This window comes from Bufo gargarizans, chromosome 6 (assembly GCF_014858855.1).
Source record: "Bufo gargarizans isolate SCDJY-AF-19 chromosome 6, ASM1485885v1, whole genome shotgun sequence".
Lineage (NCBI taxonomy): Eukaryota > Metazoa > Chordata > Amphibia > Anura > Bufonidae > Bufo > Bufo gargarizans.
In genome coordinates, this window is record NC_058085.1 from 155,833,833 (window position 1) to 155,860,581 (window position 26,749).

The 26,749-nt window shown below is 41.4% G+C and overlaps 1 protein-coding gene across 1 annotated transcript in view; it reads right to left on the reverse strand.

Annotated features, from left to right (window-relative positions):
• The window catches only part of NFKB2 (nuclear factor kappa B subunit 2), a 62,066-nt gene that overhangs the window by 15,491 nt on the left and 19,826 nt on the right, over positions 1-26,749 (reverse strand). The window contains exons 4-15 of the mRNA XM_044297457.1: positions 26,232-26,330; positions 25,331-25,482; positions 24,021-24,133; positions 22,236-22,394; positions 14,894-14,998; positions 9,545-9,630; positions 8,987-9,125; positions 7,650-7,766; positions 4,573-4,797; positions 4,260-4,401; positions 4,028-4,142; positions 1,013-1,220 (exon numbers count right to left, since the gene is read on the reverse strand). Of these exons, the coding sequence (XP_044153392.1) occupies positions 1,013-1,220; positions 4,028-4,142; positions 4,260-4,401; positions 4,573-4,797; positions 7,650-7,766; positions 8,987-9,125; positions 9,545-9,630; positions 14,894-14,998; positions 22,236-22,394; positions 24,021-24,133; positions 25,331-25,482; positions 26,232-26,330 (1,660 nt within the window). The remainder of the gene's footprint in view (positions 1-1,012; positions 1,221-4,027; positions 4,143-4,259; positions 4,402-4,572; positions 4,798-7,649; positions 7,767-8,986; positions 9,126-9,544; positions 9,631-14,893; positions 14,999-22,235; positions 22,395-24,020; positions 24,134-25,330; positions 25,483-26,231; positions 26,331-26,749) is intronic.

Sequence of the window (26,749 nt, forward strand, 5' to 3'; positions counted from 1 at the left end):
GTCAATACCCAATGGGCTGAAGCTTATGAGATAATGAATGTATCAACAGTGTTGTAAAGCAATGCCATCCCTGTGACTGCTTGCAACAAGGTGCAGGTGGTGTGATGATGTCATCACGACCATCTCTGGAGTGAAGGCAGGTCAGGCCACAGGTCGGAAGAAGCCTGTGCCCTGCAATGCAGATGGTGGCATGGAACGGGAGTCAGGAGTGTATTGGTTTTTATTCCCAGGCGCTAATGGGGGGGGACTATACCACTGGGGGCACTATAGGAGGCATTATTACTAGGGGCACTATAAAGGACATAATATGGGGCTTTATCTCTTTTGGTGGCACTACAGGGGGGCTTTATTACTTCTGAGGTCACTCATGGATGGAGCCAGAAGCATAAAGATCCATTCACTGTGTAGTGGCCAAGTGAATGGGCACTAAGCTGCAGGACGCAGATGCCGGAATCTACACAGTGGACAAAGCTTTCTGTTCACTGTATAATTTCCAGCACCAGCGGCTGCCTGAAACAGCCACCAATCTGATATTAATGGCTCATCCCGAGTATCTACGTACTAGAAAACCCCTTTAATCCATTGATATCACATTGCTTTAAACTATGAAAATGAATTAGGCACACAAATCTCTTTCTATATCAAGCAGCTAGAAAAAAAACTGTGACATGTTCCATCACATGGTGATATTCTCAATGGCTTCATAAGTAATGCCTATGGGCCTGCAATATGACCCATAATATGATCCCTGCACACAGCTTTTCCATGGGCATGAGCCCTAATGCTCACATATCCTTGCAGCAAATGCATTTACATTGTAATTGAGGTAAATGTACAGCACCACACTTTACAAACACGATAGCTGAGACGAATACGCAGAATGTTAGTTACTTCTGTTCTAAGTTTTCGTTTTGTTTTTCCTTATAGCCTTATATACTGTATGCTTCAGAAAAAAACACAAAATATTCATAAAAGACAAAAAGTCTGAGTGGGACCCAGACCTTCTACTCACCATTGTAGTCTGGCATGTTAAGAAGATATTTGTATCCAGAAAATGTGTTTTCCAAGAGGACCTGAAGCATTTCAACATCTCCAGCTTGAACTGCCAGGTGAAGCACTGAATTCCCATAGCGATCAAGGATTGTGGGGTCTGCACCGCCTTTTAGCAGAATGCTAACTGTCTGGTACTGCTTGGTGATTACCCCGAGGTGAAGAGGAGTCTGTTTAACAAGACAAAGGACATATTAGATACACATATATCTACTGCCAAATGGTCATATGGGTTTTACATACAGCCAGGTTGTTCAGTGCTGTGACACCATACAGGTTGCTATACAAGAGCCTTTGTTCTTGTTATTACTGAACAGCTCACACCCTGCAATAGGGATCAGATAACATTACACTCCAGATTCCCTACTTAAAGATTATCTGCTCATACTTATAGTAGCATTTATAGGACTGCGGCACTGGTGTAAACACAATCTTCTTCCATACACTTGGGTTTTCTCACTTCAGCAAATAGCATTTATTGTGTAGAGGAAGTTAATACAAGGCACTTACTAATGTATTGTGATTGTCCATATTGCCTCCTTTGCTGTCTGGATTCTTTTTTCCTTCACATTATACACTGCTTGTTACCATGGTTACAGACCACCCTGCAATCCATTAGCGGTAGTCAATGTTTGCACACTAAAGGAAAAAGCACCGGCCTCTGTGCTGGCCGGGACCGTGGGAGCGCACACAGGCTAGTGCTTTTTTTCAGTAGTTTGCACCACTGATGGATTGCAGGGTGGTTGTAACCATGGAAACAAGCAGTGTACAATCTGATTGAAAAGTTAATCCAGCCAGCAAAGGAAGCAATATCGATAATAACAATACATTAGTAAGTGCCTTGTATTAACTTTCTCTACATGGTAAATGCTATTTGCTGGAGTGAGACAACTCCAGTTTGATCCAGTTTGGATAAGCCCCGTTCCTAGATACCCAATAACTACCCGAACGATTACTTCTGTCCTGGCTAAGAGTAGGGATCCAGCAGTTGAACACTATTCACAGCCCCAAGCCTGTAGGAGATTGGAGATCTTCCAACACTGATTGTCATGAGGTTTTATATTATCTCACAGAATAGCAATCGTATATTAAAACATAACTTTTTATAGCAATACATTTAAAAGGCCCAAACTGGTCCATAAATGTACACAAGAGGAACCTAATATAACCCTAGTGTGGGAGACCTGACTAGTCAGAGCTCCTATCTTGAGAAGGACAACCCCAACCCCTGTTCTTCCCCTAGCAATCCCCACTGAATCCAGGTCCAAAAATTAAATATACTCGAGAAGAGTAGTAGGGACAAGTGGAGGAGTTATTGGGTGAGACAACCAGAAATAAACGCTGTTTTAGGCAGGTATAACATAGGCACACATCAATAAAAGTATATCCAGACTCTTGTCTTACAATTAATGAGGGCTTCCAGATTCATCAGGGAACAACTAGACAAATATGTCCGTTACCCACAGGGGGGAGAGTTGGTGAGACAGATGTTTTAATCTTGGCATCCACAATGGCCTAGTCTACAACATATATCCAAGATGAAATAAAAAGCAAATAAATAGGCTCAAGCCACTGTGCAAGTAGTTCTACAATAAAACCCAGACTATGATACACCCATTTGGTAAAGACCCATGTACTCTAAAGGTATTGTAATCATCATGCTAAAGCGCAAATGGTAAATCTACATTTGAAATTTGGAAATTTCCAATTTGGAAGTTTCAATTTATCTACTTCTATAATACATAGTAATACCTACAAAAATAGTTATTACTTTACATTCCCCATATGTCTCCTTCATGTTAGGATCATTTTGGGAATGAAATTTTATTTTTGAGGGACGTTACAAGGCTTAGAAGTAAATCTTGAAATTTCTCAGAAATTTTTCAAAAACCAACTTTTTAAGGACAAGTTCAGGTCTGAAGTCACTTTGTGAAGCTTACATAATAGAAACCACCCACAAATGACCCCATTCTAGAAACTACACCCCTCAAGGTATTCCAAACTGATTTTACAAACCCTTTAGGTGTTCCACAAGAATTAATGGAAAATAGATACAATTAAAAAATTTCACTTTTTTGGCAGATTTTACATTTTAATAATTTTTTTCCAGTTAGAAAACAAGGGTTAACAGCCAAACAAAACTCAATATTTATGGCTCTGATTCTGTAGTTTACAGCAACACCCCATATGTGGTCGTAAACCACTGTGCGGGCACACGGCAGGGCACAGAAGGAAAGGAATGCCATACGGTTTTTGGAAGGCAGATTTTGCTGGACTGTTTTTTTGACACCATGTCCCATTTGAAGCCCCTCTGATCAGGGGCGTAGCTAAAAGCTTATGGGCCAAAGTTCAGCTTGGGCCCCCCTTCCCTCAGTGCTTGTTGGAAAGGGGCAGGGGAGCACGTAGCCTTCCTGCTGCCTGAGGCAAACATTGAAAGGGCACCCCCTCATGCCAAATTCTTGACCTAACCCCTTCCCTCCAGCCAGAGGTGTAAATTGACCAGCATGCACCAGTAGCGACTGCTACCTCTGCACCCCCTATAGCTACGCCCCTGCCTCTGATGCACCCCTAGAGTAGAAACTCCCAAAAAGTGACCTGCGGTTTGCAGCTGATTGATTTCAGTAGGCACCGGGTTCCGATCACCGTCGGCCGAGCGGCGGTGATCGGAAATACATAGGACGTACCGGTACGCCCTATGCCCGGAACAGGTTAAGCCAGATTTATCACCTGAGAAGTCACCAAGTCGCTAAAGTGCTAGCGAGAGATTCAGGCTCACACATACGCTGCAAGTTGGAATCCCAGTCTGGGATCACGTGCTAATTGGAGCGTGATCCCAGAAGTGGCAGCCACATCTTGCATAACACCTTTAAAAGTGTAGGTTTAACTGATGATATAAGTGGAGATATCAGACCATTTAGGCCAAAGAAGAGGCAGGTAAGCTTACTGTAAAACTAGATGGGAAGTAAAACAGCCATACCTGGTGAAGGTTGTTGCAGATATTGAAGATTTTTTCATTTGGCATGCCCAGTAGGACATCTACCAGCTGCTGAACAACAACTGTCTGCCCATGTATGATGGCTAAATGAAGCGGCCTGGTGGAATGAATATACTGTATTAACAACTCAAAATGTAAGGTGACAATATAAAAGTCTACACTTCATGTATACTAGTATTTAACTAGAAAAGTGGACAGAAAATCAAGCTCTTACGTGTCCCCATTCTGATCCTGTGTGGCCACCAAGGGTCTCTGTACAGCCAACAACATGCGAGGGTCTGCCGTTACTGCATAGTCCATTAAGGCTTTGGATGTGCGCTGAGCTAGAGACAGCATTCTTAGGTTGCATACGTGGGCTGTGGCGACAAAGCAGCAAGTTAACTAAATGCAGAAAACATGAAGGAGTTCTAAAATATGCATTAAAATGAAACTGTGTTTCAATTTAAAACATGCAACCATAGAGAAACCTATACCATAAGCCATAAAATTATCCCAGTTATATGATATCATGAGTGCGTTCTCCATACCTTGTTCTGCGCCCCTCTGAGAACCTCTATGTTGCGATGCAGTGTGTTCCTGAGGCACACTGGTTGAGGGTTCTTCTTTCTTGAGGTCTGTCAATAGTTGTGTTGTTTCAGAGGAGTCAAATGGTGCATCTTTTGCTGTCATGAACCCTCCGCTCTGGTGATTACCCCAAGGTGCGGAGGAGAATCCAGTGTGCATTCCTCTGTATGTAAAATTCATATTGTTTCCTAAACAGTAAGTACATGCAAAATTAACTTATTAAATGGAAACTGACAGAAAGGTAGAATGGCTGAGTATGACTCAAACAAACATTCCTTGATGAGTGCCAATTTTAGAAAAATGTACCTGAATTAGGCTAGTTTTACAATAGAGGTAAATTCTTCCGGCAGAGGAACAGTCTGTCGGAAGACATTGTATTCGGCATAGCTGGATAAGGCCAGAGCTTTATCAGGCCCCATCCCATGAACAATAATCCCGTTTCTGTCCAGCCTGTACTAAAAAGGACATGATGACCTTATCCTGTGGGTCAGTATGATTATGGCGATATAAAATGTATACAGTTTTTACTGTTTTACATCGAAAAAAATGCTTTGCATCTCCATATTCTCACCAATAACTTTTCATATTTCTATCTACAGAGTTGTGTGAGGGCTGGCAAATACGACTTTTTGATCACTTTTTATAAAAAAAAAATTCAGGGGACTAGATGGCCAAAAAGAGAGATTCAGGCATTTCGATTTATTTTCCACATTATGGCTTTTTTATGGCTTTTACCATACAAGATAAATACTTTTATGTTTTAATAGTTCAGACTTTTTGTATGCCAATTACATATATATATATATATATATATATATATACACACAGTACAGACCAAAAGTTTGGACACACCTTCTCATTCAAAGAGTTTTCTTTATTTTCATGACTATGAAAATTGTAGATTCACACCGAAGGCATCAAAACTATGAATTAACACATGTGGAATTATATACATAACAAAAAACTGTGAAACAACTGAAAATATGTCATATTCTAGGTTCTTCAAAGTAGCCACCTTTTGCTTTGATTACTGCTTTGCACACTCTTGGCATTATCTTGATGAGCTTCAATAGGTAGTCACCTGAAATGGTCTTCCAACAGTCTTGAAGGAGTTCCCAGAGATGCTTAGCACTTGTTGGCCCTTTTGCCTTCACTCTGCAGTCCAGCTCAACGCAAACCATCTCGATTGGGTTCAGGTCCGGTGACTGTGGAGGCCAGGTCATCTGGCGCAGCACCCCATCACTCTCCTTCATGGTCAAATAGCCCTTACACAGCCTGGAGGTGTGTTTGGGGTCATTGTCCTGTTGAAAAATAAATGATGGTCCAACTAAACGCAAACCGGATGGAATAGCATGCTGCTGCAAGATGCTGTGGTAGACATGCTGGTTCAGTATGCCTTCAATTTTGAATAAATCCCCAACAGTGTCACCAGCAAAGCACCCCCACACCATCACACCTCCTCCTCCATGCTTCACGGTGGGAACCAGGCATGCAGAGTCCATCCGTTCACCTTTTCTGCGTCGCACAAAGACACGTTTGGTTGGAACCAAAGATCTCAAATTTGGACTCATCAGACCAAAGCACAGATTTCCACTGGTCTAATGTCCATTCCTTGTGTTCTTTAGCCCAAACAAGTCTCTTCTGCTTGTTGCCTTTCCTTAGCAGTGGTTTCCTAGCAGATATTCTACCATGAAGGCCTGATTCACACAGTGTCCTCTTAACAGTTGTTCTAGAGATGTGTCTGCTGCTAGAACTCTGTGTGGCATTGACCTGGTCTCTAATCTGAGCTGCTGTTAACCTGCGTTTTCTGAGTCTGGTGACTCGGATGAACTTATTCTCCACAGCAGAGGTGACTCTTGGTCTTCCTTTCCTCGGGCGGTCCGCATGTGAGCCAGTTTCTTTGTAGCGCTTGATGGTTTTTGTGACTGCACTTGGGGACACTTTCAAAGTTTTCCCACTTTTTCAGACTGACTGAACTTCATTTCTTAAAGTAATGATGGCCACTCGTTTTTCTTTACTTAGCTGCTTTTTTCTTGCCATAATACAAATTCAAACAGTCTAATCAGTAGGACTCAGCTGTGTATCCACCTGACTTCTCCACAACACAACTGATGGTCCCAACCCCATTTATAAGGCAAGAAATCCCACTTATTAAACCTGACAGGGCACACCTGTGAAGTGAAAACCATTTCAGGTGACTACCTCTTGAAGCTCATCAAGAGAATGCCAAGAGTGTGCAAAGCAGTAATCAAAGCAAAAGGTGGCTACTTTGAAGAACCTAGAATATGACATATTTTCAGTTGTTTCACACTTTTTTGTTATGTATATAATTCCAATGTGTTAATTCATAGTTTTGATGCCTTCGGTGTGAATCTACAATTTTCATAGTCATGAAAATAAAGAAAACTCTTTGAATGAGAAGGTGTGTCCAAACCTCTGGTCTGTACTGTATATAATAAAATTTAATATTGAGAAAAGGGAGTGGATTTGAATTTTTCTTTCTTTAGTCTTATCTTTTTTCAGTCCCACTAGGGGACTTGAACATGGGATCATTTGATCACGTACACTACGGACTGCAATAGTATTATCGCAGTCTGTGGTATTTTTTGCTAGCCTTCTATTTGCAAGGCTTAAAAGGCAGTCTACAATAGCAGACTTCGAAACACTTATAAGGCCCCGAGCTGCCATTGCAATTGACCTGCACCCCACAATTTCAAGATGGTGGTACCAATCGGAGGTCAGAGGGAACTCTGACAGATGTTGTGGTTGCTACTGACCACGGTATCCAAGGAACCGAGTTATATTTGATCCCAGAGATTGCTGGCGGGTGTCAGCTGTATTTCACAGCTAGAACTTGCCATGTACAGCAGGCTTAGCTTATGAGCCTGTTCCGCACACCCCTCCCACATTGCTGACATATACCTAGTGCGGTCAGAAAGTGGTTAAAATATGTAAAATATGACAACAGATAAAAGAGCATGGATAACTAGCTCCCAGGTTAATATGTCTATATACACTAATTCATAAAAAGTAAACTTACCACCTCCATGGCCAAATCCTCCTGATCCTCCTCCTGCACCTCCCATGGATGCTCCGCCACCAAAGTAATTCATTGATGGCAAGTCTTTCCTTCGTTTCCTTTCCACTTCTTCTTTGTCTACAAAAAATAAAAAAATAAGAAAAAACTGTGACGGCCAATATAAACCTATAATAATTCTTACAGCTCTTCTTCATGTAAACTGGTTGTCCATCTGCCAATTTTCCAACAAATGTGCACAAAGCAAATATTGTAACCATTACTCTTTTTAGACTGAACTGAATTAACACTTACAGGGGTTGTCCAACCCTCAAACCCGAATTCATTGACCTTGGCAATGTGTGCAAAATAAATAAAAAGTCACTCCCCTCTTGAAGGCAGTTCCATTCCAGGACTGAGGATTACTTCCCTATTTCTTCCTGTTCCCAGCAGACCAGAAGTGTGATATCCTGCCCATGGTCATGCGCACTGATACAGACATTCACTGGCCTCAGCTGTGACATATCCCTGAGTGGCACTACTGAGGCCAGTGAATGGCTGCAGGGTTGCACATGACTCCACACTTCTGGTGCAAAGGGGACTGGACCCTATTTACTGAGGGGAGTCTTTTTTAATATTATTTTACACACATTCCTAAGATCAATTAATTTTGGGCAAGAAATCCCCTTTAAAGAGAACCTGGAACTAGGTCTTGTAATAATAAATCAATAGTGGTATATCCTCATACACTTCTATAGGGAGGGGACAATTACACCCAATAAACTCTTCCCAATGGTCAACCGGGAGGAAAAGAAAGCACTTTTTCTGATTCTATGAACACACATGGCATATAACATAATCGCTCTTAGTCAAGCAGCAGCTCTCCTTTTTCTCAATTGTGCCATGTGATTCTTTTTAGAGTTGCTAATTGCCTCAGGGAGATACTTTCTTTAAAAAGGGTTGTCTCATCTCAGACATGGGTGGCATATTGCTAGGATAAGCCACCAAAGTCAGATAGGTGCGGGTCCCACCTCTGGGACCCACTCCTATGTCCAGAATGAGATTACCAAAGTTAAGCCACCCTCTATCCACTTCTATGAGAGTTCTGGTGAATGGGAGGTGGCCTTCTCCATTCACCGCTATGGGACTTTTGGAAATACCTGAGCAGGCTCGCTTGGCTATTTTCAGAACTCTCATAGAAGTGAATGGAGAGCAAGCCGGGCATGAGGGGTGTGCTCTCCTTTGCTTCGTGGGCCCTGTTTTGCAGATAGGAATGGGCCCCAGAGTTTGCCTATGACACCAACATCTGAGATGACACAAACCCTTAATTGATCTGCTTACTAAGAGTAAAGGCACGCTACCTTGCTCCAGTGGGTAGTATGTAAACTGTTTAGAGTCACTGACATCTCCTCCACGTTTCCTCTTCAGCTGTAAGAACACCGTGACTGGACGTTCAATTTTCTTATTGTGGTATGGTGGAGTCCGGAAAACAATGGCATACTAAAAGAACAAGACGGACTGGTCAGTCTCATTATAACAAATTATAACATCAGCGGTAAATGAAGCCATATTTACCTAACTATATATCTATGAAGATTACTAAATAAGCATCAGCCAAACTTCCAGGATGCTGAAACCCTTTTGTTAGATAAGGATACTATAAAGCTATCTATGAACGTCTACAGAGCTTCTAGGAAGCTGGGACCAAAGCAAAAAAAAAAAAAAAAAAACTTAAATTACACATTCTGTGAATCACAGTTGACAGCAATCCCAATACAAGCAGCATAAAAATTATAGAGCTTCCATTAGATTGCATAATATACACTACCAAGCAATGAACGATACATAATAATTCTACAACATGGATAGGAGATTCTAATGAATAATGAAGTATGTCTGCAGGCACTGATCATTCATACCTGTTTGTGGACATCTGTTGGTGAGAAATCCCCGAAAGCCTGCCACCCACTTTCATCATCTTCATAAAATCTCACTTCTATATCATCTGTAACAAGCAAGAAGCCATATGAATAACCTATACACCAAACCCTCTGCCTAAATGTGTCACCCACTTTGCAAACAATTCCAAGATGTTATACAGTGCCTTGCAAAAGTATTCAGCCCCCCACCCCCTCCCCTCCTTCACTTTTTTCTTGTTTTGTTACATTACAGCCTTATGGTCAATGTTTTGTTAATCAGAATTTTATGTGATAGATCAGAACACAATAGTCTAAGGCTACATGCACACATTTGTAGCACCAATGAAAGTCTATGAGGCTATTCACATGGCCGTTCTTTTAAGGGCCAGTGAATAGCGTCCGTCCAAAAATAGGACATGTACTATTTTTGGCCGTTTTCACGGCCGGACCGACCCCATTAAAATCAATGGGACCGTTTTTAATGGCCGATTGACCAGAGTGCACACGTCTAACTCCATTAAAAACGGGTACACAAGCCGTTTAGGAGTTTAAAAAAAACGTTTAAAAAAATCACCTCATCCACTTGCTCGTGGTGCGGCAGTCTCTTCTCTCCTGCCGAAGGACCTGCGATCTGCGTGGTGACGTAACCACGTGGGAGTGCGCAGTGAAGAGAGTGCTGCAGCGTGACACAGTGGATAAGGTGAGGGTTTTGTTTTGTTTTTTGGCTGTGGGACTCTATGGGGGCATTATAAAGCTGGGGGCCCTAAAAAACACAAAAACACACACACTATGGGGGACATTATTTAAGATGAGGCTCTACATTAGGGGTATTATTAAAGCTGGGGGCAGCAACAACAAAAAAATCATTATTTTAGCTGGGGCCCTACCATCCTGTGGGTGGCTCAGAATGGTGGGTCTATAAATAACTGCCAATCAAATTCATCAATTTTTCATGTTCGTTTTTAACAGACATGAAAAACAAACACACTGATGCAAAATGGCCATGAATAACTGACAGTGTGTCCGTTTTTTTTTCCACTATCGTGTGCATGAGGCCTGAGTTGGTGAAGTGAAATTAGAAAAATATATAAATAAAACAATTGTTTAGAAATAGAAAAAAGAAAATTGGCATGTGTGTATGTATTCACCCCTTTGTTAGAAAGCCCATAAAAAGCTCTGGTGCAACCAATTACCTTCAGAAGTCACATAATTTGTGAAATGATGTCCACCTATGTGCAATCTAAGTGTCCCATGGTCTGTCATTACATATACACACCTTTTTGTTTAAAGGCCCCAAAGGCTGCAACACCTAAGCAAGAGGCATCACTTACCAAACACTGCCATGAAGACCAAGGAAGTCAGGGTTAGGTTATAAAAAAATAATAATAATCTTTGATGATGCCCCAGGAGCACCTTCAAATCTATCATAACCAAATGGAAAGAACATGGCACAACAGCAAACCTGCCAAGAGAGGGCCGCCCACCAAAACTCACAGATCAGGCAATGAGGGCATTAATCAGAGAGGCAGCACAGAGACCTAAGGTAACCTGTACCACTCTGTGCGTGATTTGAACCTTCCAGCAGGACAATGACCCCAAACACCCTGCTAAAGCAACACTTGAGTGGTTTAAGGGGAAACATGTTAATGTGTTGTAATGGCCTAGTCAAAGCCCAGATCTCAATCCAATAAAAAATCTGTGGTCAGATTTAAAGATTGCTGTTCACAAACACAAACCATCCAACTTGAAGGAGCTGGAGCAGTTTTGCAAGGAGGAATGGTAAAAAATCCCAGTGGTAAGATGTGGCAAGCTCATAGAGACTTATCCAAAGCGACTTGGAGCTGTGATTGCAGCAAAAGGTGGTTCTACAAAGTATCGACTTTAGGGGGGTGAATAGTTATGCACATTGACTTTTTCTGTTATTTTGTCCTATTTGTTGTTTGCTTCACAATAAAAAAAAAAAAAACATCTTCAAAGTTGTGGGCATGTTCTGTAAATTACATGATGCAAATCCTCAAACAAACCATGTTAATTTCAGGTTGTGAGCCACCAAAACACAAAAAAAGTGTATATACCTTTGCAAGGCACTGTATATCAATCAATTCTGACCTATAAAAATCTGCTGCGTAGGTTGGGACACATGATTCATGCTAAAGAAAATTGATGAAGGCAAACAGAATATTTCCTATGAGAAAAATTGTTAATATTGAGATAAATCTTTTCATGTATAACCCCTTCACAACATGGGGTCTATGGACAGTAAATTTTATGTCATTTTTTAGATGCAGGTTGTGATAACTAATCTCTTAATACATCTATATAGCAGTGAGAGCTCTTTTTTCCTGTGCTCCGAATCCTCATGATAGAGATAGATTTTAACTATAAGATGCTGGCTGCAGTCACCGCTAGAGGGAGCTCAGGAGCTTATTACATATTGTACACCATAACACACCACACAACAAGCGCATCTTTAGTGGTGGCAATTGCAGCCAGCCAGTATGTTAAATCTATGTCTAGGCTGGGGATTTGGAGCTCTGCATCAGAAATACTGAGCTTCAACTGTAAAAACAGATATATTTGGAAATACAGCCAGGTCTATAAATATTGGGACATCAACACAATTCTTACATTTTTGGCTCTATACACCACCAGAATGGATTTGAAATTAAACAAACAAGATGTGCTTTAACGGCAGACTGTCAGCTTTAATTTGAGGGTATTTACAGGTGAACGGTGTAGGAATTACAACAGTTTGCATATGTGCCTCCCACTTGTTAAGGAACCAAAAGTAATGGGACAATTGGCTTCTCAGCTGTTCCATGGCCAGGTGAAGGCAAATTTTGCGGGACTGATTTTTTTATATCATGTCACATTTGAAGCCCCCCTGATGCACCCCTAGAGTAGAAACTCCCAAAATTGACCCCATTTTAGAAAGGTGGCAGTTTTGTTGGTACTATTTTAGGGTACAATGATTTTTGGTTGCTCTATATTACACTTTTTGTGAGGCAAAGTAAAAAAAAAAATTGAAATTCTGAAAATTAATCTCTATTTGCCATTAACTCTTGTGGAACACTTAAAGGGTTAACAAAGTTAGTAAAATCAGTTTTGACTACCTTGAGGGGTGTAATTTCTTAAATGGGGGCACTTTTTGGAGTTTCTACACTAGGGGTACATCAGGGGGGACTTCAAATGGGACAAGGTGTCAAAAAACCAGTCCAGCAAAAACTGCCTTCCAAAAACCATATGGCGTTCCTTTCCTTCTGCGCCCTGCCGTGTGGCCATACAGCAGTTTACGACCACATATGGGGCGTTTCTGTAAACTACAGAATCAGGGCAATAAATAATGAGTTTTGTTTGGCTGTTAACCCTTGCTTTCCTACTGGAAAAATTGGATTAAAATTGAAAATTTCCCAAAAAATTGCTGTTTTGGCACAGTTTTTATTTTTTTATTATTTACAACGTTCATCTGAACTATTTTTATAGAGCAGGTTCTTACTGACACAGGGATACCTAATAGGTTTACTTTTTTAAATGTATTTAAGTTTTACACGATAATATAATTTTTGAAACAAAAAGAATCATTTTAGTGTCTCCATAGTCTGAGAGCCATATTTTTTTTATTTTTTGGGCGATTGTCTTAGGTAGGGGCTCATTTGTGGGATGAGGTGACGGTTAGATTGGCACTATTTTGGGGCAAATACGCCTTTTTGATTGCTTGGTGTTGCACTTTTAGTGATGTAAGGTGACAAAAAAAGTGTTCATCTGAGCGGTTAGGTCATGTGATAGGTTTATAGAACTGGTCAATACAGACGTGGCAATACCCAATATGTCTACTTTTCTTTTTTTCCTTTTTTTTTACACTTTTTTTTATTTACTTGAAACTTTAAAAAAAATAAAAAAACAACTTTATTTTACTTTTTTTACACTTTATTTTTTGTCCCACTCTGGGACTTCAACTTTTGGGGTCTGATCCCCTTTACAATGCATTCCAATACTTCTGTATTGGAATGCATTTGCTGTATGAGTAATACAGTGTGTATTACTCATACAGCTTCCTGCCTGTGAGATCCTGTCTGAATTGACCTGCAGTTTGCTGCGATCGCAGATATGGCGGGGGATCACAGGATCCCCCTCGGCACTCTGTCCCGATCACCGCCCCCGGCGCACGGCGGTGATCGGAAATACACAGGGGCGTACAGGTACCTGTCTGCAAGAGGTTAAAAAGAAGGAACGCACCGGTGAGCTCAGCAACACCAAAAGACCCGGAAGACCACAGAAAACAACGGTGATGGATGACTGAAGAATTGTTTCCCTGGTGAAGAAAACACCCTTCACAACAGTTGGCCAGATCAAGAACACTCTCCAGGAGGTAGGTGTATATGTGTCAAAGTCAACAATCAAGAGAAGACTTCACCAGAGTGAATACAGAGGGTTCACCACAAGTTCTCTTGTATTTCTTGATGATGTGACTGCTGGCAAAAACAGCAGGATGAATTCTGAAGTGTTTCGGGCAATATTATCTGCTCATATTCAGCCAAATGCTTCAGAACTCATTGGACGGCGCTTCACAGTGCAGATGGACAATGAACCAAAGCATACTGCAAAAGCAACCAAAGAGTTTTTTAAGGGAAAGAAGTGGAATGTTATGCAGTGGCCAAGTGAATCACCGGACCTGAATCCGATTGAGCATGCATTTCACTTGCTGAAGACAAATCTGAAGGGAAAATGCCCCAAGAACAAGCAGGAACTGAAGACAGTTGCAGTAGAGGCCTGGCAGAGCATCACCAGGGATGGAACCCAGCGTCTGGTGATGTCTATGCGTTCCAGACTTCAGGCTGTAATTGACTGCAAAGGATTTGCAACCAATTATTAAAAAGTGAAAGTTTGATTTATAATTATTATATCCCATTACTTTTGGTCCCTTAACAAGTGGGAGGCACATGTGCAAACTGTTGCAATTCCTACACCGTTCACCTGATTTGGATGTAAATACCCTCAAATTAAAGCTGACAGTCTGCAGTTAAAGCACATCTTGTTCGTTTCATTTCAAATCCATTTTGGTGGTGTATAGAGCCAAAAATGTTAGAATTGTGTCGATATCCCAATATTTATGGACTTGACTGTACATTAACAACCCAAAATTTGGACCTAAAGATGTTTAGATCAATAAAACAAATCCCCTTGACTTTTTCACAACTATTCATTAAGCCAAGTTGACAGGGTCTGGTCGGTCAGGATTCTATGTAGAAAAGCATTACATTTTGTAATGAGAAAACTTGATTCTGGCTTTCTGCATTCTCACAAAGTACAGGCATCTGAAAATCAGAGAAGTAAACTGAAATAACTCACCTTTTTGCACTTTATCACAAAGCAAGTAGACCTCATCTCCTCCTTTCACAGACCCAGATATCTTGTCCATTCTGGAAATTCGCAAGTTGGAGGCTCCGGGAGATTCTGCCAAAGGTAAATTAAGTGAGTATTTTCCAGGGAGGGGATACAAACAAGTAACTGAATAGTCTGCAATAAACCAAGTTCACATGTGCGTTGTGAATTCAGTTTTTCTGTTCTGTCATCGGAAAACAGACAGTGGCAAATCCATCACAAGGCAGACGCCAACCGTGCCCAACGATCCCCACTGACACATAAGTAGTCCTTCTGATTTCTTCATGGTGCCTGTCACCCAGCAGAATCTGCTATGAAGGCGTTTGACAGACGGGATGTGACAGACAGCCGTGAACAGAGCCTAAACTAGTTGGAACAGTACACTGCATTTACCTAAGCAACCACTAGAGGTCACACATGTACCAATGTATTGGTCAGCAGTATATGGAACACAATCCAGTGAGCACAATGCATACCTAAGCCTGTGTGAAAATCCTACTGAACGTCTGTCTCCCTGCAGTCTTCCCGCTGCCCTGCACATTTCATTGCTTCCATACTGTAAATCATAATTACATAATAATTACGCAATATGTATACCTAGCAATGCCAAAGAGTTTTATCCTCATTCCATAAGGGCAGGAAGTGACAATTACTTTTCAAACTGGGGAATTCCTTGCAGATAACTTCCTTACCTTATCAGCGGTGGCTGAGAAACAATGAGACTAATTCACACTGGGCACTGATTAGTTAAAATCTAGGTTTAAACCTGGGTTTCAGAATAAACTGAATCATTGGGAATCCCGTTTGTGTCAGCGCAGAACGGTGGAGTCACTCGGCAGAGCACTCATTATTAAGACGCCTGCAACACTGGAAAAACCCTTTGCATTTGGAAAACCCAATCTCATGCTGCATAGAGATGGAGGAGAAGCAGAAGCATGGTGAATCTTACCAAGAATTAGCTCTGCATGCAGCTTGTATGCTATACCTGTGTATGCGTGGGTGTCCTTCAGGTACTAGATTCCCTCCTCACTACACAAAATTATAGAATTAATTAGATTCTTTTGTGTATCTGTATTAGGGAAATGAACGGGGACTGAGGTGAGGGATGATAATCTCTGTGCACTGATGAGGAATATCAGCAACATGATTAATAGCAGGCAACTGATTCCTGCTGAAGATCAGCAATCAATGCAATATGGACACAGGGATGCAAATGAGCCCTTAACAAGCTCTGCCTCTAATGCCACAAGATGTAAGGCAGCTATCCTATAAGTCAGTGTCTGACCCTTTAAATAAGCCTTGAGACATGATTCGGATAATAAATAAGCCAGCATCTCATCTGCAGACAGTTGTTTCCGGGTGATTGCCCCTCATTAGTGCAGAGCATGGCTCCCCCTATGGCACTCACTGTGAGAGGAGCAATGTCAGACAGAAATGTTATGATTGCTTAAGGGCTCATGCACACGACTGTATGTATTTTGCAGGTCCGCAAAAAACAGATCCGCAAAAAATACGGATGACATCCGTTTGCATTCTGTATTTTGCGGAACGGAACAGCTTCATAGAACAGTACTATCCTTGTCCGTAATGCGGACAATAATAGGACATGTTCTATTTTTTTGCAGAACAGGAAATACGGACATTCGGAAACTGAATGCACACGGGGTACCTTCCGCTTTTTTTTGCTGACTCATTGAAGTGTTCCATGTAGAATTCCATTCTTCCCACAGGCCTCTATCTCATTCCATAGACAGAAGGTCACAAACACGATTTGTGTGAATCCTCCCTCCCTCCACATAGCTTACAGACTGCCGAAAGCTCTAAATCCAGGAGATTGTTAGTCAATAAGGTAATACGGGACAAAGGTTCCTCAAGTTCTACCTGTTAATGACTGAAAGAGTATGACATTGGTGAGAGAGGGGAAACAAAAACCGCCAGTGAGTCATCAGTCAATTACGGAAGAAGGAGGGGGATGGGGAGGGGAATTCCTTCCTAACGAGAAACATAGCAATCAGTCTAGTTCCCTGGATAAATGGCATCTGAGCCTTAGTGTCATTTATTGGTGACTGCTCCAATATCACATCCAATCAACCAATGTAGGTTAGTTTAATAGAATATCTTAAGTAAACCAGAAAAACAGGTAAAAGGTTTGGTATTTTGCAGATTTTTAGATATATGTGAATAAGTGTCTAGTGATTGCTGTGTCACTTAAAGGGCTTGTACCACAAAACGTATTCTAAATTTTTCACACCAGCATCAGAATCTGAATACTTTTAGTAATTGCATGTAATTACAAATTTGGCGAGTTATTCAATCAAATGCATCTGCACAGCGCCACCTGCTGTTTGTTATTTTCCTTATTTTTTGTCCGCCTCACTGAGCTGGTTGACCGTGCTCGTTACATCTTCAACTGCAACCAGCCATATGTTCTGTTAAAACAGGCATCAGCAACCTCTGGAACTCCATATGTTCAGAAACTACAACTCCCAGAATCCTCCTTTCACTAGGGGAGTTACAAGAACAGTCTAATAGGCGTGCAAGCTGGGAGTTGTAGTTTCCTCCTTTCACTAGGGGAGTTACAAGAACAGTCTAATAGGCGTGCAAGCTGGTGGAGTGCCAAAGGTTGCTGATACCGTGTTAGAAGCTGTGTCAGTTACAGGGAAAGAACTGCAGCAGAAAGGACATGCCCCTTGAGCTCCTAGTCTAGAGAATCTAGCAGAATAATTGGAGTAATGAATGAGGAGATCTCTGGATTCATGTGAGGTACAGGGCTGGTTCTAGTTTTGTTAGAAAGAGATTGTCGTGTACTGTATGATGTCTGGTTTATATTTTTATTGTAGTCATGGGATAACCCCTTTAAAGTAGTGAAGCAATGAACAGGAACACTGCATAAAAATGTAAAGGACATGAGAACCTTTGCTGTCATTTCTTAGTACTCTTGTGCCTCCAACGACAATATAAGAAATGAAGCAACTTTACAAATCATCTTGATTAAAACTCTTCTAGCATTTTGTGTATTCGTCAATGTGTCTTCATGGTTACAAACTACAAACCCAGTGTATAATCTGATCCTACAGTCATGTCACTTCCACTCATCTGTCCCATGTCTGTAATGTAGGAAGATGGAAGAAGTAACCCACGACTGCAGGACCACACTCCACTCCAGGAGCTGCAGCACAATGTGGTAAGAGCTTCTCAATAGATTTTACTTCAGAACAATAGAAAATGTTACAAACCTGCACATGTCCTTTAGGGTCCATTCACACATCCGCAAAATGGGTCCGCATCCGTTCCGCAATTTTGCGGAATAAGTGCGGACCCATTCATTTTCAATGGGGCCAGAATATGCTGTCCGCATTTGCGGATCTGCACTTCCTTTCCGAATAGAACATGTCCTATTCTTGTCCGCAATTGCAGACAAGAAAGGCTTTTTCTATGAGGGTGCCGGCGATGTGCAGTCCGCAAAATGCGGACTGCACATTGCCGGTGTCCGTGTTTTGCGGATCCACAATTTGCAGATCTGCAAAACACATACGGACGTGTGAATGGACCCTTACATTTAGGCCTCATGCACACAACCGTTTTTGTGGTCCGCATCCGAGCCGCATTTTTTGAGGCTCGGGTGCGGACCCCTTCACTTCAATGGGGCCGCAAAAGATACGGACAGAACTCCATGTGCTGTCCGCATCTGTTGCACCATTCCGTGGCCCCGCAAAAAAATATAGCATGTCCTATTCTTGTCCGTTTTGTGGACAATAATAGGCATTTCTAAAATGGGCCGCCCGTTCCGTTATGCAAATTGCAGAAGGCACACGGAAGGCTTCCGTTTTTTGCGGATGCGCGGTTTGCAGACCGTAAAAAACGTCACAGTCGTGTGCACGAGGCCTAAGCAGCAGTAAATTGTTAGTTTGGAGTGCAGGTATTGGATGGGGAAGAATGTGGTAAGGGGTAAGTGGCTTGTGTGCAGACTCATAAATCCACCCTCTTTTCTTTACACACAGCGCTTATGCAGACAAATTGAATTTTGATGTACAGTATACATTATTTAGTTCAGTCTAAATACAGATCAAGGGCAAGAACATCACAGCACAAGATTTTCTTCACGTCAGAAAGAAACTGAAATAGCGAAAAACCCGGCAAGTGTTTTGTACAAGTCCCTTTAATCTCCGGCTGCTAACTGTCAGCACTGACTAATATCTGAAGATCGGTGTCTCCATGGAAAGGGTAACAGGCACTTTATGAATAATCATCTGTGCCAGCTCATTTAGCAGCAGTGTAATTCCCTGATCGATGTAGGAAAGTACATGACTTTCTGATTACTATAAAGGGCACTATCACATTATTGTAATCATGTCCCTGGCCGTGACCCTATTCTGCTGCTGCTCCTACGGAAGACTCTAACCTGCTAAATAGCAGCGAACTGCATGCTCAAAAAGTGACACCATGCCTGGAGAACACCATGCCGTGCCCAATGAATCGGAAAATTACTTATATCTAATACTCCTTTCTAATGGCCAGCAAACGACACATTTACAGGTCTTCTTTAACCCTTTCACTGCCAGGGACGTTTGGACATTTTGCACCTCTGGTAGCCAAGACAATGGGGGTAGATTTATCAAACTGGTAGAAAGATTCCGCCTTTAATTTTTCACAGCTCCTTTGGAAAATGAAAGCTGGAATCTGATTGGTTGCTATGGGTGACTAAGCCAGTTCTACTTTACACCAGTTTGATAAATCTCTCCCAATGTTCGCAGTTTTGATATGCACAAATGAAACCTAAATTGCAAAATAAAAAAAAATCATACTAAGGCCTCCTGCGCCCTGTGGCTGTGCCCACGGCCTGCAATGCATGAACACCGTCCGCGGGGCAGCCGCAGCGGATGGGTCCACGATCCGGCCATTCCGCAAAAAGATAGGACATGTTCTATCTTTTTGCGGAACGGGAGTATGGGACGAAACCCAAGAAAGCACTCCATAGTGCTTCCGTAGGGTTCCGTTCCGCATCTACGGATTTGCGGACCCACTGAAGTGAATGGGTCTGCATCCGTGATGCGGAATGCACACAGAACGGTGCCCGTGTATTGCGGATCCGCAGAGCATTCTGCAATACGGCAACGGGACACCTACCCTCCACACAACTGCACATTGTCAAAACACCACTCAGCACTTTATACACACAGATAACGTTATGCAATTTTGCATCAAAGTGTAATTTTTCGTAAAAATGTAAAATTGTATATTATAATAATAATATATTACAATTATATATATGTATATTAGCAAGTAAAAGTGTGACCCAAGCAGAACGTTATTATGGACCACACCTCCTAAAAATAGATCTTCATACATACCACTTAAGCCTAAATTTACATGCACACCATAAAAATAAAAATAACCAGAACTGAAAAGACCAAGAATCTGATTTTAAGCTGGAAATTTTAAAAAGTAGCAACCTATAAAATAAGGGGCTACAGCTCTTAAAAAATGAGTGCACCCCCGAAACCTATACGTGTATACTTCCTAAAAACAGATAATTGGATCTGCCTTGATAGACTGCACATAAAAACTATTTAAACGTAGTGTATTGAGGTGTGCAAAGCTCACATATACCACAGGCGCATCAACAACAGCTTGTGCTCTTAAAGGGGATTTCCGGGATTTTGATACTGATGACCTATTCTCAGGCTAGGTCATCAGTATCTGATCGGCGGGGGGTCTAACACCTGGGACCCTCACCGATCTGCTGTTTGAGAAGGCACAAGCGCTCCTGTGAGCGTTGCGGCCTTCTATGTACTTACGATGCACAACGCCGTTCATTGTATAGCAGTTGAGCTTGGTGTGCTTAAAGTGAATGGGGCTGAGTGCGATACCAAGCACAACTGCTGTGTACGGTGTTGTGATTGGTAAGCTGCGAGAAGGCGGCGATGCTCACAGGAGCGCTGGCCTGGTGCCTTCTTAAACAGATGATCGGTGGGGGTCCTGGGTGTCGGACCCCCACCGATCAGATACTGGTGACCTATCCACAGGACAGGTCATTAGTATCAAAATCCCAGAAAACCCCTTTAAAAACACTGGAACAAAGGCCATGTGATATATGGTTATCATTCACATGTGTTAAAAATGTATACTGTACACGGCAAACCGCTTCTAGGTTACATGAATCTACATTTACAATAATCTACATTTTGTGAGCGTGCAAAACATACTGTGTATAAAAATATAACCTAATAATGAATACACACAACCACCTTTATGCAACATTGCAGTAAACGATTATTAGCAAAAGTTGGACCAAAATTGAAATTTTCAACTAAAACATGCACTCTAGCATAGTCCTTGGGATAAATAAAACTGTAAGATGTGAGGAGTTCATACATATCACACATGTATACATTAAATGCTGCATGTGTTTAAGATATGCAAAAAACTGCAGGAAAACGCCACTCTTTTTTTAATGAAAGTATTGGGAATCAGTATAATTTTCCATCCAGTTATACAAATTGTAATCCTAATTAACAATGATAAACCTCTGAACCTCATATAATGCATCATCAAGGCCACTTTCAGACAGGCATAATATGGTGCTTTATTACTCCTGTAGTTATGGACACAATACCTAAATGAGTTCGAGAACTGTATATACATGAGACAAGCAATATTATTTATATGCGGAATCCAGAAAATCCCTGTAACCCCCTATGTGTGCATCCAAATGTGACTGAAATGCTGCAGATTTTCATGTGACAAATCTCAGCATTGTCAAGTGCTAGCAAACTGAATAGGCTTTAGCAATACTCATCCACACGCAGCAGAAAAATCCACTGTGGAAACTGGCCTGTGATGCGCATTTTAAATCTTCTGCAGGTCAATTTATGATGCAGATCTTCAATATAGATTTGACCGACTGAAAAAAGTGAAATCTGCATCAAATTTGCAGTATTTCAAAAATGAAATCCGCAGACCATATGGTGCTGTTCATTCTCTATGTTGTGCAACTTCTATTACTCCGTCATGTAGTTTATGAATGAATTGCCAGCAGTCTGCAATATAAGTGATCTAGGTGATGCCAGTTACGATTGGAAGGGGGGGAGGGGGACTTTCACACCGGAGGGGTGAAAGTAGCCTAACCTGTGTGCTTACTGCATCTATATGTCTGTTCCGCAAAAGATATCTATGATTTTTTTAAAATGTTTTTATAAAAGCTGTTCTAAAAAAAGCATGCATAGAGCAGAAAAGGGGACAATCAGATTCTTAACAGCGTGAAGATAAATGTGAAATGCATCATGTATGAGGGGTATACTTTACTTACTGCTGTCATGGATGGGATCTGAAATAACTGGTTTTAAAGGCAGTGTATAAGCTCCCATGCTATCTGGCAAATAGGCTGTGAACCGAAGGCGAACAATGCTTAAATCTGTAACTTTTTTCAGCTCCTTAACTTCTGCCTCAATCTTCTTCTCCTCAAGCTCTGTGAAGAAAAAACAGGGGTAAAGTGTTTAAAGGAGTTTTCCAAGATTTATTTTTACTGATGACCTATCCTTTGGATAGACACCCGGGACTCCCACCGATCAGTTGTTTGTAAAGGCTTGCAGTAGCGCCGTGGCCTTCTCTCCGCACACCAAGCACTGCTACATACATTGTATAGCGGTTTTGCTTGGTATGGCAGCTCAGCCCCATTCACTTCAATGGGGCTGATCTGCGCCTAGGCCATGTGACCAAGCGTGATGTCACATGGCTTAGGAAAAGCTGGAGAAGGCCGTCTTCTCAAATAGCTGATTGTGGTTCATTGTTGATCACTGATCTGACGAAAGTTATAGTAAATGCAGTGGGAGCCGCAAAGCCACGTCCCCTCCCGCTAAGCCCTGCCCCCTTTTCTATGCACTTCGGAAAATTGGCAAGAAGCTTAAAATGTCACAAATTATGGTGCACATTTGGTGTGCGCCATAATTTGTGACTTTTTTATGCCATAATAACAGCATAAAAAAAATTGTAAATGTCCCTTATGCTGCTAATACAGCAGCTTTTTTAACCCCTGCTGCACAGTAACAGGACGGCACCATTTGACCATTTAATTTCACATTCATATGTATAAAAATGGAAAGGTACAAAAACTAGAAATTGGAGATTTATGTCTGGCAAATTTAAAGGGCTTATCACACCTACTAGAACAGTGGTGGCGAACCTATGGCACTGGTGCCAGAGGCGGCACTTAGAGCCCTGTCTGTGAGCACCCGCACCCTGGAAAAAGTCAAAGGTATACCAATATGCCTTAGACTTTACCCGCCATTCATCAGCGCAGGGCGCACTATGTACAGCACAAGCAGCGCACTAAATGTAGGCAGGTTATTATAGCCAAATGATAAAGTACATAGAAGATGTACTATATTGGACTGTAGTATTCAGGGTAAATTGCCATGTTGGCACTTTGCGATAAATAAGTGGGTTTTTGGTTGAAGTTTGGCACTCGGTCTCTAAAAGGTTCACCATCACTGTACTAGAACATATCAAGTAGAATGGGGGGCCAGTGAATATCACTGGCTCTCAGTTTGGCATACCTAGCCCGTGCATATGTGTATCATGGATGGCCACAGCTTTTGCTGATGATTAACATCTAAGATAGAAGATGTATCGTTGGTGATCAGCTGATTGACTGGCCAAGTTGTTTTCAATAAGGGGTTTTTATGATGAGACAACCCCTTTAAGACAATAATACGTGGCTCAGCTCCCCAAATCTATTCTATGGAAGAATGAATCTCCCAATTCAATTATATTAGCTCTGAACTGATCAGTTCATTATCTAATCTGTAAGGTTGAGTTCACATCACTGTTTAGCTTTCCATTCTTCTGACTTTTTCTCCCATCAACAATAACTAATCTCTGACGGAAGTGACACAAACTTAACATAACTAATGCAAAAAAATAATCAGATCAGTTATTTTTAGTGCAAACTGAGCATAACGGATTAGTTTTATTTTACTGTTCTTCTAACAGATCAGAAGAACAGAAAGCTAAATGGTGATGTGAAGTCAGCCAAACAGGAAACTGGATAAAGAAAAAAACAGTGCTTCCCCAGTTCCAAGGAACCATACGTCACCTGTAAGTGTGCGTGTCCCCCTGTAATTTCTCAGTAGCTGCCTTCTTATCTTATCTTTCAAGATGTAAAGTTGACTCTTTTTTGTGACATGAACAATGCCTAAGTTATTAAACCTGAATACAAAAGAAAAATAATTATGGTTAAAACTGATTTAATATGTTGAAGGGTAAAATGCAATTAGATGCAGCGATCTCCTCCACTGTATAGGGACAAGCAATTGCTAATGCCATCGCTCGTCCCCATACTGAATTATTGTTTGCAGCAAATTGTGATTAGAAAACATTATCTGCTGCTGGCAAATGACAATTTTTAAATCTGTTGGAGGATTCCAATAGCCTGATGAATGAAAGCTTGCTCGTTCTTCGAGTAATCGGCGGTAGTATCACACGGTCAGATCATCACTAACAAGTATTCCTGCGAAAGCTAGGTAACAATGAACTGGCCGAACATTAGGCCAGTGTAATACAGCGTTAAATGTTACTCAAAAATCTAAATCAATAAATAATGTATATTGAAAAAATTATCAGTATAGCTTGCCCTGTACTGTGCAGCAGATTTGTATCTGCCCCATGTGGCCGTATCCTTAAATGACAATTGCAGTGCACTAAGTTGTATGCAACTTAACATTTATTAAAGGGTTAACGCCACTATTGTTGTGGAAAAAAAGTAGTAAATTATGGCACATGCCATATTTGCAACTTTTCACTTCTCTCGCCATTTTTCAAAGTAGCTAGAAAAGTAGGTAAGGCTTAGTGGGAGGTCGCATGGCCTCGCACAGACGGACAAATTTACTAACATTTACACCAGAAACTTCTGTTTCTGAGCTGGCGTAGACTTGAACCTTTGGTGCACGAACTGCCTGGAAATGCTCCAAATTTATTAAGAGGTCCATGCCCTTTAATACATTTGGCACATTCTGCGCCGACGGACTTTATATTAAGATTGGCGATTGCAACGTCAGTCTTAGCAAATCTGTCCCACTGTGTTTCCTTGAACAGAAACAAGAGCTTGAAACTTAGCAAAAATTTGCTAAAATTGAAAAAGTTTACAGGAAGTCTGTGAGTAGCCTCAACCTTGAATGTTAATTTCAACACAGACCCTACTTGTGGAATGATTACGCACATCCTATTTGTAATCTAAATTGCCAGGTTTAAGATTCCTTCACCTTTAATCATCTGCTGACATGTCATATATAGTAAGAGGACTGTACGCTACAAGTCTACTGAAATCTAAAGAAATTCTGCGAGTGGAGTTTCCAACCTTCAAACTTCACAGTACAAGAACAGAGATTGGAAAGTAACAACACTTACTGAGCAGTCATATCTTTAGGTCCTACAGTTAGGATGCAATTTCCAGTTTCATTGGCATGTTTTCCAACCAAACTGTGAGCATGGACTTGAGGGGGGTCTGTGTGAGTTACCAAATCCACCTCGATCTTAGCCATGCCAACATAATTGAAGATCTGAAATGAAATATAAAAAAAAATGAACAAAAATTGCACTAGTGCTAAAAGAAGGCTGTGCCCCAACCAGTCATCTGCTGTAAAAGATGCACCCCTCGATACAATAAATGGGTTAATAAGGTAGGTCTTTAGCAAGAAAAACACAAAGTAGGATCTTGTTTGGCAAAATTACAAGTACTGAATACCGTACATTTTTCTTGTTAACAGGTAAGGCTACTTTCATATCTGCGTTTTTGCTGGATCCGTCATGGATCAGCAAAAACGCATCCATTAGGATAATACAACCGTCTGCATCCGTTATGAACGGATCCGGTTGTACTGTATTATCTCTAAAATGACTAAGACGCACTAAAACCATTATAAGTCAATGGGCGCCGGATCAGTTTTCTTTTCTGTCTGAGAAAACGGATCCGGCACCATTGACTTACATTGAGAGTTATGATAGATCTGTCTTGCTCCATATCCCATGATACACAAAAAAAACCACTGCTTGCAGAGCTTTTGTGTGCGTCATGGAAACACAACGGAACAGAATGCATTCTTGTGATCTCTGTTCCCTTCAGTTCAGTTTTGAAGCGTTTTCCTCCGGTTTTGAGATACTATGACGGATTTCAATACCGGAAAGGAAAACACAGATGTGAAAGTAGCCTAAATAATACTCCATTAAAAAGATATTTTATGTAGTTAAAATTCATGCAGTGAACAGTAACCTCGTACCCAATACTATACACAGCTTATAATGCACTTACTTTAACAGTAGGGTAGGTTTTCTTTCCTTTCTCACTGGAAGCTCCGGGTAGCCCTCCATGAGATGGCCCCTCACATACATAGCGGAATCGAAAGCCACGCTGTAAAAATCAATCTGTATAATACTTGAAAATGCATTAGAATAGTCACTAAAATACCACTGCTCTATTGCCAACCATGGGTATGAAAGAACTAGTTTCTCCTGTGACCCCCAGCCGCCTTTACCTAACTCACCCCACGGTTAAACAAATCAGGGGAATTGCCTTCATCTCCTTTTTCATTATGTAGTGGCAGGAGTGCTAGCAGCATGTAGAGGTGACAAATCCAAAGAATTAAAGGGGTTGTTCAGCATTTAGATATTGATGGCCTATCCTTTGGATTGGTGGGGGTGCCAGGTGTTTGCTAAAAAAAATAAACCGCCAGAAACAGAGGAGGAAGCAGAAGGCCCTGTCCACTGTATAGCGCCCTCCCCAGGGTGCTGCAGATCAGCTCCTATTCACTGGTATGGGACAAAGCTGCA